The 12,104-nt window shown below is 34.0% G+C and overlaps 2 protein-coding genes across 2 annotated transcripts; both read right to left on the bottom strand.

Moving 5' to 3' along the window:
- Positions 1 to 668: 668 nt before the first annotated feature.
- Positions 669 to 3,744, bottom strand: LOC139500816 (uncharacterized). The gene is made up of 3 exons (XM_071289687.1): positions 2,791 to 3,744; positions 2,015 to 2,080; positions 669 to 1,099 (listed from the first exon to the last, which is right to left on the bottom strand). The coding sequence occupies exons 1-3, from the start codon at positions 3,656 to 3,658 to the stop codon at positions 864 to 866; spliced, it is 1,170 nt and encodes a 389-aa protein (XP_071145788.1). The 5' UTR covers positions 3,659 to 3,744; the 3' UTR covers positions 669 to 863.
- Positions 3,745 to 8,613: 4,869 nt separating this feature from the next.
- LOC139500827 (uncharacterized) lies at positions 8,614 to 12,104 on the bottom strand. Its single transcript, XM_071289702.1, has 3 exons — positions 11,018 to 12,104; positions 10,151 to 10,210; positions 8,614 to 9,194 (listed from the first exon to the last, which is right to left on the bottom strand). The coding sequence occupies exons 1-3, from the start codon at positions 11,883 to 11,885 to the stop codon at positions 8,719 to 8,721; spliced, it is 1,404 nt and encodes a 467-aa protein (XP_071145803.1). The 5' UTR covers positions 11,886 to 12,104; the 3' UTR covers positions 8,614 to 8,718.

Raw genomic sequence — 12,104 nt, forward strand, 5'->3', positions numbered from 1 at the left:
TTGATTCGGAATCTGCCTTAGATCTAGGACCCACCATATATATTTGATTTCTACAACTATATTTTGTATATGGGTTCTATGTAAAGGTTGTATTTCCACCAGAAAGACGTTATCTGACTTCGACCTAATTTCATGGTAAATTAACACGATTATGTTTGTTTCTCAGATATTATAAGCAGTAGGTCGACTATGTGTTGTGTATGGATTGATTGTAAAGGATACTTGTCAGTCTGGCATGTTTTATTTAACTTTGACCTCATTTTCATGGTTCATTAGTCAATGTTAATTTCTTATGCTTTGTGCAATTTGTATGCGTTATAAAATAGGGACAAAAAATACCAAAAGCACATTCAAAACACAAACACCATACACAAATTAAATAATACAATAAAACGTCCACTGAAGACAAATAGTCCATGAATAGAATGTGTTATTTTCAAAACTAAAATTGAAGCAGTTATGTTCTATGAATTAGATTTTATGAGGAAGCCATTATTGACAATGATTTAACTTGCACCGTCCACCAATGCAACTTTACATGATTACGGCCTTAAGGCTGTAAAGGTCAAACATAACTCAGTTAAGTCAGGTAATTATTTTTATCATCATTAGATGAATTAGTTAAGTATAAAAACAGAATGAATATGCTTTGTATTGAACTTCATTAGATATACGGAGATACTATGATTACTTTTGGTGTACAGGTCAAGGTATCCGATGAAGATATTCCTGTTAATAATGTCAAAAGACAGGTACTTCGTTCTGACATTATTAAATGGTTAGATCTTGGTCGTCTAGTATAATTCAAATGAAGGGCCCCGTGGCTTGACAACATTGAATGTTTTAGTCTTTGACTGCTGGCATTAGTCAAATGAAGGATCCCGTGGCTTGACTACATTGAATGTTTTCGTCTTGGCCTGCTCAACACCAAACATCCTTCGTAACATAAAACCTCTTCGTTTATCTTTAATTTCTTTAAGTCGGAGGAAAAGATGCAACACGAGACCAAAGGCTATACAAGCTATGATAGTATTGAGAACGAATAATACATAGCTTATGATATCTAACACAGTTATACATTTTCCAGCACTCACAAAACCTGGAAAACAGAAAGCATATGTTCAATACATGTTCATATGTTAGAAAGTCATCCATGATCATAAAACATACATAAAAGTGTACTAATATTGTTTGGATAGAATGTGTTTAAATTGACCGTTGAATTAAGTTCATACTATTATCTGTCGAACTGTATCGTTTAAAAATCTATAGCTATCATGAGCGATAAACAGCAATTTAAACTTCGAAAATCGTGCAATTTTATTAGAATTATAAATGACAAATGGATTCTCTCTGATGTTTTAAAAGTTGTTGGCTGTACATGTGCTGCTCCTGATGACGTTATGATATAACTCAGATCTAATGCTTCCTCAACAAATGTACAACGCAATGTAAAGTAAAATAAAAAATCTGCATGCTTAGGTTATACCAGAATAAATGATCTATATTATACCAATGATTTATAATTGTTTGATTGATATTGATAAGTTGATATTTAAGTCATAGCGGAGAATAAATGTGTGATATCTTTTTTTTTTTTTTGAAAATTCTTATTGAGCAATTGTATGTACCATACTTTCAAAAGGCAGTCCAAGCCTCTAGCCTAATGCATAAATAGGCCAGCAATCTACAAATTCATTTAAATTTCACTTTGTTCTCATCATAATACCCAATAGCACATCACGTAACATGAACACTATAGATGAATGTCTATACGACAAATATCATATTACTGGACTAACATCTGAAACGTTTAACACAATTGAAAAATGATCACTCTTACTAAAGGACAGGAAGATATATTATAAAAAGGACAGAAATGTCATTCTGCTTTAAATATAAGCAATAATAGAAGGAATGAATGAAACAATGCCACTTTGATGAGTTTAAACCCAACAACTATTACAATGTAATAAAGGCTGGTTTATTTAGAAAAATAAAATGTAATACTGACCTGTTTGACCAGCACAAACATCATAACTTATACAGTTTGTGGCATAATAAACTGCTGCTCTCTGATCTGTAAAACAAAAAACGGGCGTTAATTTAAAGTTGTTTGTTGCTGTGTTACATATTTGTTTGTTTTTCATTTTTTTGTACATTAATTTGGCTGTAAGTTTTCTCGTTTGAATTGTTTTACATTTGTCATGCCTTTTATACCTGACTATGTATTATGGGTTTTGCTTATTGGCGAAGGCCATGCGGTGACCTATAGTTGTTAATGTCTGTGTTATATGGTTTCTTGTGAAAGTTGTCTAATTGGAAATCATACCACATCTTTTTTTTTTTTGTTAGCATCAAGAGATAAAAGTATACAAAAAAAGTCAAGTAATAATACAAAATGATAAGAGCAACTTTTTAAATAAAGACATGAAAGAAAAAGACATATGAACTTCCATAATCATTATTTACTTCTAACATGTCTCGCCGAAAGTCTCTGTGTAATCATATGACTAATTTTAGAGATACCGTGATATATATGATGTTTCACACTATCTGGGCATTACATTGTGAAAGAAACCTACTCGGGTACAATGCCATGTCTAGGCACCTGGTGTATTAATATTGTATTTTGATTATATTATACACGCCTTAAAATTACAATAGAACAAATGAAGTTGTTTGTTACAAAATACATAATAGTTACTGTACATAGCCGTTTTGGAATACAAATTTAAAGCTATGTTGATAAAGCAGTAAGAATAAAGAAACGTTAGATATAAGTCTTACTTGCATAATTCGCAGGCGATGTACAAACTATATCTCCTTCCAAAGTGATGTTATTGCTGATGACATAAGGTATAAATCCGAGAGAGCTGCATGCACACGCCCAAGGTATTCCGTATATCCGAACGAATTGTAAAGATTGTGACTGGATAAACAGATTGTCTGGGATACTAGTTAAGGCGTTGTAACTTATAGATAAATTGGTAAGTTTGAGGTTATTATAAAATGTATCTGTACGAAGAGAGCTCAGGTGTATGTTGTCTAGTATTATGGTTGATACATTGCTTTGGGTGAAGAGACCGCCGTATGGCAAAGAACCGCCAATAATTTCAGTGTTCCGAAGTATAAATTCCCCTTTGGGTGTGACAGCAGACGACATTTTGTTGACATTTAATCCATAGAAAGTGTCAGCGACCATAGCATCCATTGAACCACCCTCAATAATTAAAGAATTCAGGTCACCAAAATGTGCGAAGACTTGCGCGGGAAGCGAAAGAATGTCACAATCCTGAATAATCAGCTCTTCGACCCATCCAAAATCTTGAAATGCATCTTTAACCATCATGAGAAATCCATTAGCGACACACATAATGTGTAAAGATGGCGGGAATCTTACATCAAATAATGCAGTATTGATCGCATTGAAGCCACTAAACACGGGTCCATTAGGAGCAGATGCAGCAAGTTCTCCGGACATGTCTTTGATCAGAAGTCTCTGTGGCTGCACCGTAAACTGGGAATAATCTAGAGGTAACACCCATAGTCGGCTGTCGCAGGAATATAACAGAATGTCTGTAGTGTACGTACATCCGGTCGGATTAGACAGTGTCAAAGGTACAAATATCAGTATCAAAATGCATCGGAGAACCATATCTCTTAAATCATCCCCAAAAATATCAACAAAAGGCTAGAAGTGTCCTCTTAACATTATTATGATGACGCCATTTTAATTTGTTCTTAATGTAATGTAACCAAAATATAATCGATTAATATTTAATCTAGTAATCTAACTAAATCCTATTTTGTAATAAAAGAGATTAAGATATTTTAAATGTAAGGCAAACAAACCTCTTATAAGGGTCGATTTTAATGTATATTGTTACATTATAGGGAAAAACAATCGTATTTCTAACTTGATTTCTAGTGATAGTCTTGTAAGGGAACGAAATTTTTTTTCTTTGCATATTTATTTAACAAAATTGATTATTTCAATGGTATGAACTATTTCTATCGACGAGTCAGAATATAATATTTTCAATTGCCAGCCATTTTGATTTTGGCTTTCAAAACACAAGACATAAATTCGATTGAGGTCGGATATTTTTGTCCACTACCCCCTACATTGTACCGCCTTCTGATATCATCCCTAAACAAAACGCCTATATCGCAAATGAGTTGTTAGTTATTTAAACAGTGATTATTAAAATTGAGAATGGAAAGGGGAAATGTGTCAAAGAGACAACAACCCGCCCAAATAAAAAACAACAGCAGAGGGTCACCAACAGGTCTTCAATGTAGCGAGAAATTATTGTATACCATTTTTTCTGTATTGAAAGGGACACCGTGTTAATCCGAATTGATACGTTCTTGGCTATCTGCATAGGCTTGGCATTCTAATAATGCATGCAAAACAAAATCATCGGTACAACATATTTGCCAAAGATTTCTATCTTTTAATTCAATGCAAAATAAGGTAACAATAAACGGAAGACAAAATTGAGAATGGAAATGAGGAATGTGTCAAAGCGACAACAATCCGACCATAAAGCATTCGAAGTCCACCAATGGGTCTTCAATGCAGCGGGGGAAACCCGCACCGGAGGCGTCCTTCGGCTGGCCCCTAAACAAATATGTATACTAGTTCAGTGATAGTGGACGTCATACTTAATTCCGAATTATACAAAAGAAACTAAAATTAAAAATGATACAAGACTAACGAAGGCCAGAGGCTCCTGACTTGGGACAGGCGCAAAAATACGGCGGGTATTAAACATGTTTTTTGGAGATCTCAACCCTCCCTTTTACCTCTAACCAATGTAGAAAAAACAAACGGACAACAGTACGCACAGTAAAACTCAGTTTAAGAGAAGTCCGAGTCCGATGTCAGAATAGGAAACAAAAGAAAATAAACAAAATGACAATAATACATAAATAACAACAGACTACAAGCAGTTACTAACATGCAAGCTTCAGACCTCAATTAAACTGATTAAAAGATAACGTCTTCATCATATGAATATCAGGCAGGCACAATCCCTCATGTTAGGGGTTTAGTATTTTACCATCATAAAATATGTGAGAAGAACATAACCTGTGTCATGCCAACAACTGGTTTAGAATTTAGAATAAATGTGTTAAATTCCGATGCAAATACCCTATAAGTGAATCAATATAGTCAACAGTATGGAAACAATACCCCTTCTTAATAAGTCTGTTTAAAGGTTTTGTTAGCTTTTGAGGTAAATACTGATATGTTTGTGCTTTGTAAAGAATATTACCATAAAAGATTGGATGGGAAATACCCGAACGTATAAGATGTCTGCATGTTGAGTTACTAGTATATGTACAAATGATGTCCTTATACCGATGATAAAATTTGGTAAATGTTTTGACTAGTTTATGATATCGAAAACCCTGGTGTAATAAATTTTCAGTAATACGTCAATTTCTCTCCCTTAAATCGTATATGTTGTTACATACACGAGCGAACAGTACAAATTGAAATACATAAACATCATACGATGGGGACATGGGACCGTCACCATAACTAAAATGGATAATTAACAACATCTAAAAATGGATAATTAACAATAGGAAATGAAAAGGCATCTCTTTTATCATAATTTTTTGTATTAAGATTCCCGTTAATGATATACATATAGATATCAAGATCGAGAAAAGGAAGGGACAGTGGTCATTGTTAGTATTAGCTTTATTTTAAGTAAGTTCAACAGGATTAATTTCTTTAGTATACATACTGCAGTCGTCATTATTTAGAGCCAATATATCATCCAAATATCTAAAAGTATTGTTAAATTTTTGTATCAGATGTTTTTTCGATGGGTCTTTGCTGATTTTAGTCATAATTTTTTTTCTAGCCAGATACTTGATAAAATAGGCCCCAAAAATGTTTACGTTTGTTAAATAGGACTGTCTTGCTTGGGATATGTCAAATAAGTAGTTATCACCGAGCAGGGCTATAACTAGTCTCTTGTTAGGCAAAATACATTGGTCGAGTAATGCATAGCGCAAACAAAATAAATCGGCTAGTGGTATGGGGGCCATTCAAGGCCCTTCGAGAAGATCTTGGGGAAAAAAAGAAAACATATGCTGATCGTTTCACGGAACCTTTTTTAATCTGAAACGCAAACTGTTCAAGTATTTTTTCAACAATACTCTGGTCTCAAAGCAGAATGAATAGAATTCTTTGTAATATTTTTAGTTTTTAGGGACAACATCAACATACCGCTCATACACATGTATCCCTTCATCTTTTATGTAAGGATCTGAACACGGATTAATACATTTTGTTAGCTATTATTCGTGCGTTTCTCTGTCCTTAATGTTCTCCAATTTATGTATATTGTAGTTAGGATTAGGTTCGTAAATATGATTAACATTTCCACTGTTAATAAGTTCTTTAAATATATACATGTATCCATCTGCAAAATCTTGTTTCCGATAAAAAGTCAAACATACTTTTAGCCAAAAAACATGTGACGGTCCACTTTTTTTTTTAAAGATGTACAACCTAACTCCGATAAAACAGAGTATTTTTGTAAATTTATTGAATAATAGTCCCTTCTTACTTTAGTAACTTTCTTCTGCCAGCTTTCGAGCATTTCGTTTCAGGAGTGAATGGTTTAAGTAGTCGAATAACTGTACATGAATAAATTGCCTGTCAACACGGGGATTGTGAGTTCGAACTTTGCACTTGCGCTAGACACCAATTGATTAAGATTTTCAGTTTACTTACCGAAGACCGTCTTCTTCCTAAAAGAAACTGCCCATTTACCACGAAATAACACAAACCTGCTGTAAGTAGTGTTAACACACAAATCAATTTATCTCGTATAGTTGAGACAAAATGACCATACATTGGAATAGAAAATAATGTAGGCAAAGTGAACCCTTGTTTGAGATCCAATTCTTGATTGTACAAGTCAAGTAAGTGTTTGTATTGTCGGTTTTGTTTCATTTTGAGGGATATTATGCTGTACCAAGATCATTACGGGCTGTAATAAATGTATTCAGTCGACTTTTTTTTTAAAACTTTTGATAATTTAGAGCTTGCCATGGAATACAAGTATTCCACATTCCAAACTAAAAGACAAATTGAAAGAGTTGGTATTGCTTTGCTTCATAAAAAAGAATGGCCAACGTAGATACAAGTATCTTGTCTTAGGGAGGCAAAAATCTTACTTTGTAAAGGATCACTCTGATTCAAACAAAAAATTCTCTGAAACTGATATTATCTAAGTAGCAACATTTCCAGCAGCACCTGCATACGGGGTATATATCTCCCAATTGATACGATATTCCCGTGCTTGCATTTCCTATCATGATTTTCTTCATAGAGGGTTGCTGCTTACAAGGAAGCTATTAAACCATGAGTTTCAAATGGTGAAGTTAAAATCATCCCTTCGTAAATTTTACGGACGCCATCACGAGTTGGTTGACCGTTACGGAATAACCGTTTCACAAATGATATCGGATATGTTCCTTACGTCATAACTACAATCCCCTTCCCTTTCATGAATGTGATCTACCGAATTAGACTATTTACCGGATTTGTTATCACATAAGCAACACGACGGGTGCCACATGTGGAGCAGGATCTGCTTACCCTTCCGGAGCACCTGATATCACCCCTAGTTTTTGGTGGGGTTCGTGTTGTTTATTCTTTAGTTTTCTATGTTGTGTCATGTTTACTATTGTTTGTCTGTTTGTCTTTTTTCATTTTTAGCCATGGCGTTGTCAGTTTGTTTTAGATTTATGAGTTTGACTGTCCCTTTGATATCTTTCGTCCCTCTTTTTTGAATAGACGTTTGCGTTTTGAAAACCGTATGTTAGTATGCGCATGTCTCTTGTTTTGTTGTTGATGGGTTTCTGTCTCCTTTTATTCATATTATTACAGAAATGTCCATAACTACTGTTAAGTAACTAAGGATAACATCCAGCTTAGTCTACCAAATACATATATACATAAAGTAGAAACAACAATAATGTGTCCATGATACACGGATGCCCCACTCGCACTTTCATTTCTTTATGTTCAGTGGACTGTGAAATTGGGGTCTAAAATCTAAGATCATATCAAAAGGAACCTGTGTACTAAGTTTCAAGTTGAATGGACTTCTGAATCACCTTCATAAAAAAAAATTACCTTTACCAAAAACTATAACATGAAGCCGGACAGACGGACGGACGAAGGAACAAATGAACGAACAGACCAGAAAACATTATGCTCATAAATGTGGTATAAAAATAATCAGAAACAGAGTAGACAAAAAATAGTGGTCCGTTTTCCCATTATAAGTTTAATCGGAAATTGAACTTTGGATCACCGGATCATTAAATTCTCAATAAACTGACGGTGATTGATATAATTGTAACAACGTATTTACATATTGACCTATTGTACTGCTTGTGCCTAATATTACTAAAATAGTCTCTAGAAATTTTATGTGTTTTTGGTCATTGAATTATTGTGCTATTAACACAAAACTATGTTTAATATTTTCATTCATATATTTACAATATATACTTGATCTAAAAAAAAAATGAGTGTAAAACTATGGTTGGCAAGATGAAAGAGAGTTTATACAGTCATGATTTTAATTTTTTCAACAACCTCTGAAGTTTTATGTACTTAATAGATACATTTTATTATTTGCACATTATTTGTAAATGAGACTGGTAAACTTTTGTTCAGTGACAAATATCTTCATGACTGGTATCTAAATCTCTTTTGCTGCTTTGGTATTCAGTTTCGTCTAGATCATCGTCGTCTCTGGAGTCATCACTTTCGCATGGATTTTCGTCGTCACTCGAGTATTCATTTTCGTCTATTTCATTTAAATTTCTTGGCGAAGTTGGAGTTTCCGTTTTGGGTTGATTTTCTTTAGTTTCCTCCCTTATTTTGTTTTTTTCGCGATAAACATCTATATTATCCTGAACAAACTCTTCAATTTTATTTATCTTATTTCGAAGGATACCTGCAATTTTGTCAGCCATTACATTTCGAATGCCTCTGACTTTTTCTATTCTTTCCTCTTCATTTTTCTCTTTACAGTGAAGATGCACGATAATTCCAAAACCAAATATTGTCAGTATCAAAATTAATAATACAGTAGCGAAGTTAACTACATCTAGAGCTGTTATGCATACTTCTCCAATATGGAAACCTGAAATTAGTTTTAGTAATAAGACATGCATATAGATCAACAAATTTGAGCATACACATTTAATAAGTTTTTTATGTGATTGTGTACCAGGTTGTGGAGGAGGGGTATTTTAGTGCCAGGCAGTGTGGGGAGGGTATTTTAGTATACTTTCTACTATAATGTACATATAACAGGGGAAAATAGATTTTTGGTATCCACCCAGACCAAAATCAGTATATATACAGCAAAAAAAAACAACATAAAAAGCAAAGGAACAACGCTTTTCTTGCTATCTGTAAACTGAAAGTCACGGTCACTGTGAAGTCTTTAACATGGAGCAAAAAACTCTCATCTCACTACAAGTTTAAGACTGGTCACAACTTTATGTAAGATGTAACCGCACCAAATCGGACCCGGCTAAAAGAATATATATAAAGAAACAATATATATATATGTATGTGTACTTGTTAAACTATATACAACACATTGTTTGGCAAAGATATGTTATATACCAGCATTATGATTAACATACGTTACATTCGCGAACATTGCCAATTCATGAATGCACGCAAACGTAAAGGAAATAAATCCAAAATTCGCGCAAATGTAAATTAAATGCGCACAAAATTAACACGTCAAAACATAGTAACTTGTGATAGAAGACGTTTCTACTCTTTGGACGGTTTGTTGTCTCTTTTAATCAAATTATCAGTTCAATTCTGAATTTGTAATACCATCTAAAAGATCAACAACTGCTGTGCAATGATTTTACTTGTTCAATATGTACGTTGCATTGCGAAATAGAATTGTCACAGTAAGAAATCAACAATTTCACACATATTACTTAGTTCACAAATGCTATAGTAGCTTTACGAAAGACAATGTCACAGCTTTCAGAAATCAACAATTTAACATATAAAAGTTCACTTTGTTATAGTACAGTGACTCCATCAAGTCTTTACAATTAATGCTCTTACCAATTTGTCCATCGCATGGCAATACACAGTTATTCTGATAAAATGACGAGGCCCTTGTATCTGGAATTATATTAACAACATAAAACAAAAGGTAAATTTGATTTAAACTTATACATATTTATGATACAGTCAAATGACGAATGTGCCTGTCACAAGGCACCTGTGATATAATTGAAGTCGTTGGGTGATTTTTACCATATTGTTTTTTCCATTAATTAGGCTGTTGTTTTTTTTCCCTTTTAATTTGTTGTGGTTATTTATAGCTTACCGTATGGGTTTTGCTCTTCATTGAAGGCCGTACGATGACAAATAGTTGCCTACTTCTATGTACCTTAGCTGTATTTGGCATAAGGAATTTTGGTCTTTAATGTCTTTAATGCTCTTTAACTTCGTACTTTATTTGGCCTTTTTACTTTTTTTGGATTCGAGCGTCATTGATGAGTCTTTTGTAGACGAAACGCGCGTCTGGCGTATATACACAATTTAGTCCTGGTATCTATGATGAGTTTATTTATTTGGTCTCTGGTGGAGAGCTCTCTCATTGGCAATCATATAAAAAATGTCGTTACGTAACGACAAGAACAATAAATGATTTAGAAATAAACAACGTACATACATTGAAATATATGATACCTTTTATAAATGTCATTGTATGCCCAATCATTGGAGATATAGAATACAATTGTAAGTGGAACGCTTCTCGGAACAGTTGTTGGGTTGTTGTCTCATTGACGTATATATAGTAATCAACGAGGAAAACTATGATTGTATATATTATACAGATACAGTACTAGTAGGTTTGAAACAATATGTAATCAATTGAATGTATTTTGCAGATTGGTTGATGTTGACAAACTGTAAACTTACTGTAATATCCTGCTGGTGTATAACACACGATATCTCCGTTAACAGTTATATTGTTGTCAGAGGCGTAAGGTATAAACCAGAGTTTATCACACGTGCAATCCCATTGAACTCCCCAAATAGTCACGTGCTCTAACGCATGGAGGTTTGTGAATATAGATTCAGGAATGCTTGTAATGTCGTTATAACTAAGCGTAAGGTTATATAAGTGTGGCACGCCCTGAAATGTATCGCTTCCTATTGTTGTGATGTGGTTATTTTCGAGGATTATGGTTGTGGCATTGTTAATGTTAAACAGAGCGCCAGGTGCTAGCTGTCCTGAAGTAATTTGGCTGTTACGTATTGTAAATGATCCCTTCGGCGTCGGCGCAGTTGTGATTTTCTTAACATTTAATCCTTGAAAGCTGTTTGCCACCATGTTAGTTATAGAGCCTCCTTCAATTGTAAACGAGTTAACATCACCAATATGAGAGAACACTTGGACAGGTAGAGACAATATGTTACAGTCAGTAATAATCACCTCGTCTAGCCAATCAAAATCGGCAAACGTGTCCATGAAAAGGATCAAATCGCTATTTACAAAACACATTATCTGCAAAGACGGAGAGAATCTTCCGTCAAAGAGTGCAGTATTTGTTGAACTGAACCCACTAAAAGTTGGTCCATTTGGTGCAGAAGCTGGTAGTTCCCCTGCGATATCTACCAATAGAATACGCTGTGGTTGTATGGTGAAGTCACTGAACAGAAGAGGTAGAGACCAGTATCGTGCATTACACGTGTAAAGTACATTAGTAGCATCATAGGAACAGCCGATGGGATTTGGTAAAACACCAGGCAGATATAACAGTATCAAAATGCATCCAAAACTCATTTCATTTCTTATACCATAAAATAGAATATTCCAATATTACACAATCAGATGTGGGATGTACTTTTAGTTTTTCTTCATAATTCTATAGTGTAACTTGTTTCTGATCTATCTAAGTCAAGTGTAAGGTACATACTCCTGTACAAGATACTAGTAGTCATGCATGTATACACAATAAGATGTATGATGTACTTTAAGGTTTTTCTTTCGAATTCTGGTGGT

The sequence above is a fragment of the Mytilus edulis genome, chromosome 13, assembly GCF_963676685.1.
Source record: "Mytilus edulis chromosome 13, xbMytEdul2.2, whole genome shotgun sequence".
Classification (NCBI taxonomy): Eukaryota; Metazoa; Mollusca; class Bivalvia; order Mytilida; family Mytilidae; genus Mytilus; species Mytilus edulis.

Excerpts from the sequence above, each read along its gene's own strand:
- LOC139500816 (XM_071289687.1), bottom strand. The coding sequence starts at position 3,658 with ATGGTTCTCCGATGCATTTTGATACTGATATTTGTACCTTTGACACTG. Across the intron at positions 2,081-2,790 it reads ATCGCCTGCGAATTATGCAA|ATCAGAGAGCAGCAGTTTAT; the intron begins GTAAGACTTATA and ends TTTGTTTTACAG. Across the intron at positions 1,100-2,014 it reads TGTTTGTGCTGGTCAAACAG|GTTTTGTGAGTGCTGGAAAA; the intron begins GTCAGTATTACA and ends TCTGTTTTCCAG.
- LOC139500827 (XM_071289702.1), bottom strand. The coding sequence starts at position 11,885 with ATGAGTTTTGGATGCATTTTGATACTGTTATATCTGCCTGGTGTTTTA. Across the intron at positions 10,211-11,017 it reads TACACCAGCAGGATATTACA|ATACAAGGGCCTCGTCATTT; the intron begins GTAAGTTTACAG and ends ATATAATTCCAG. Across the intron at positions 9,195-10,150 it reads GCCATGCGATGGACAAATTG|GTTTCCATATTGGAGAAGTA; the intron begins GTAAGAGCATTA and ends AACTAATTTCAG.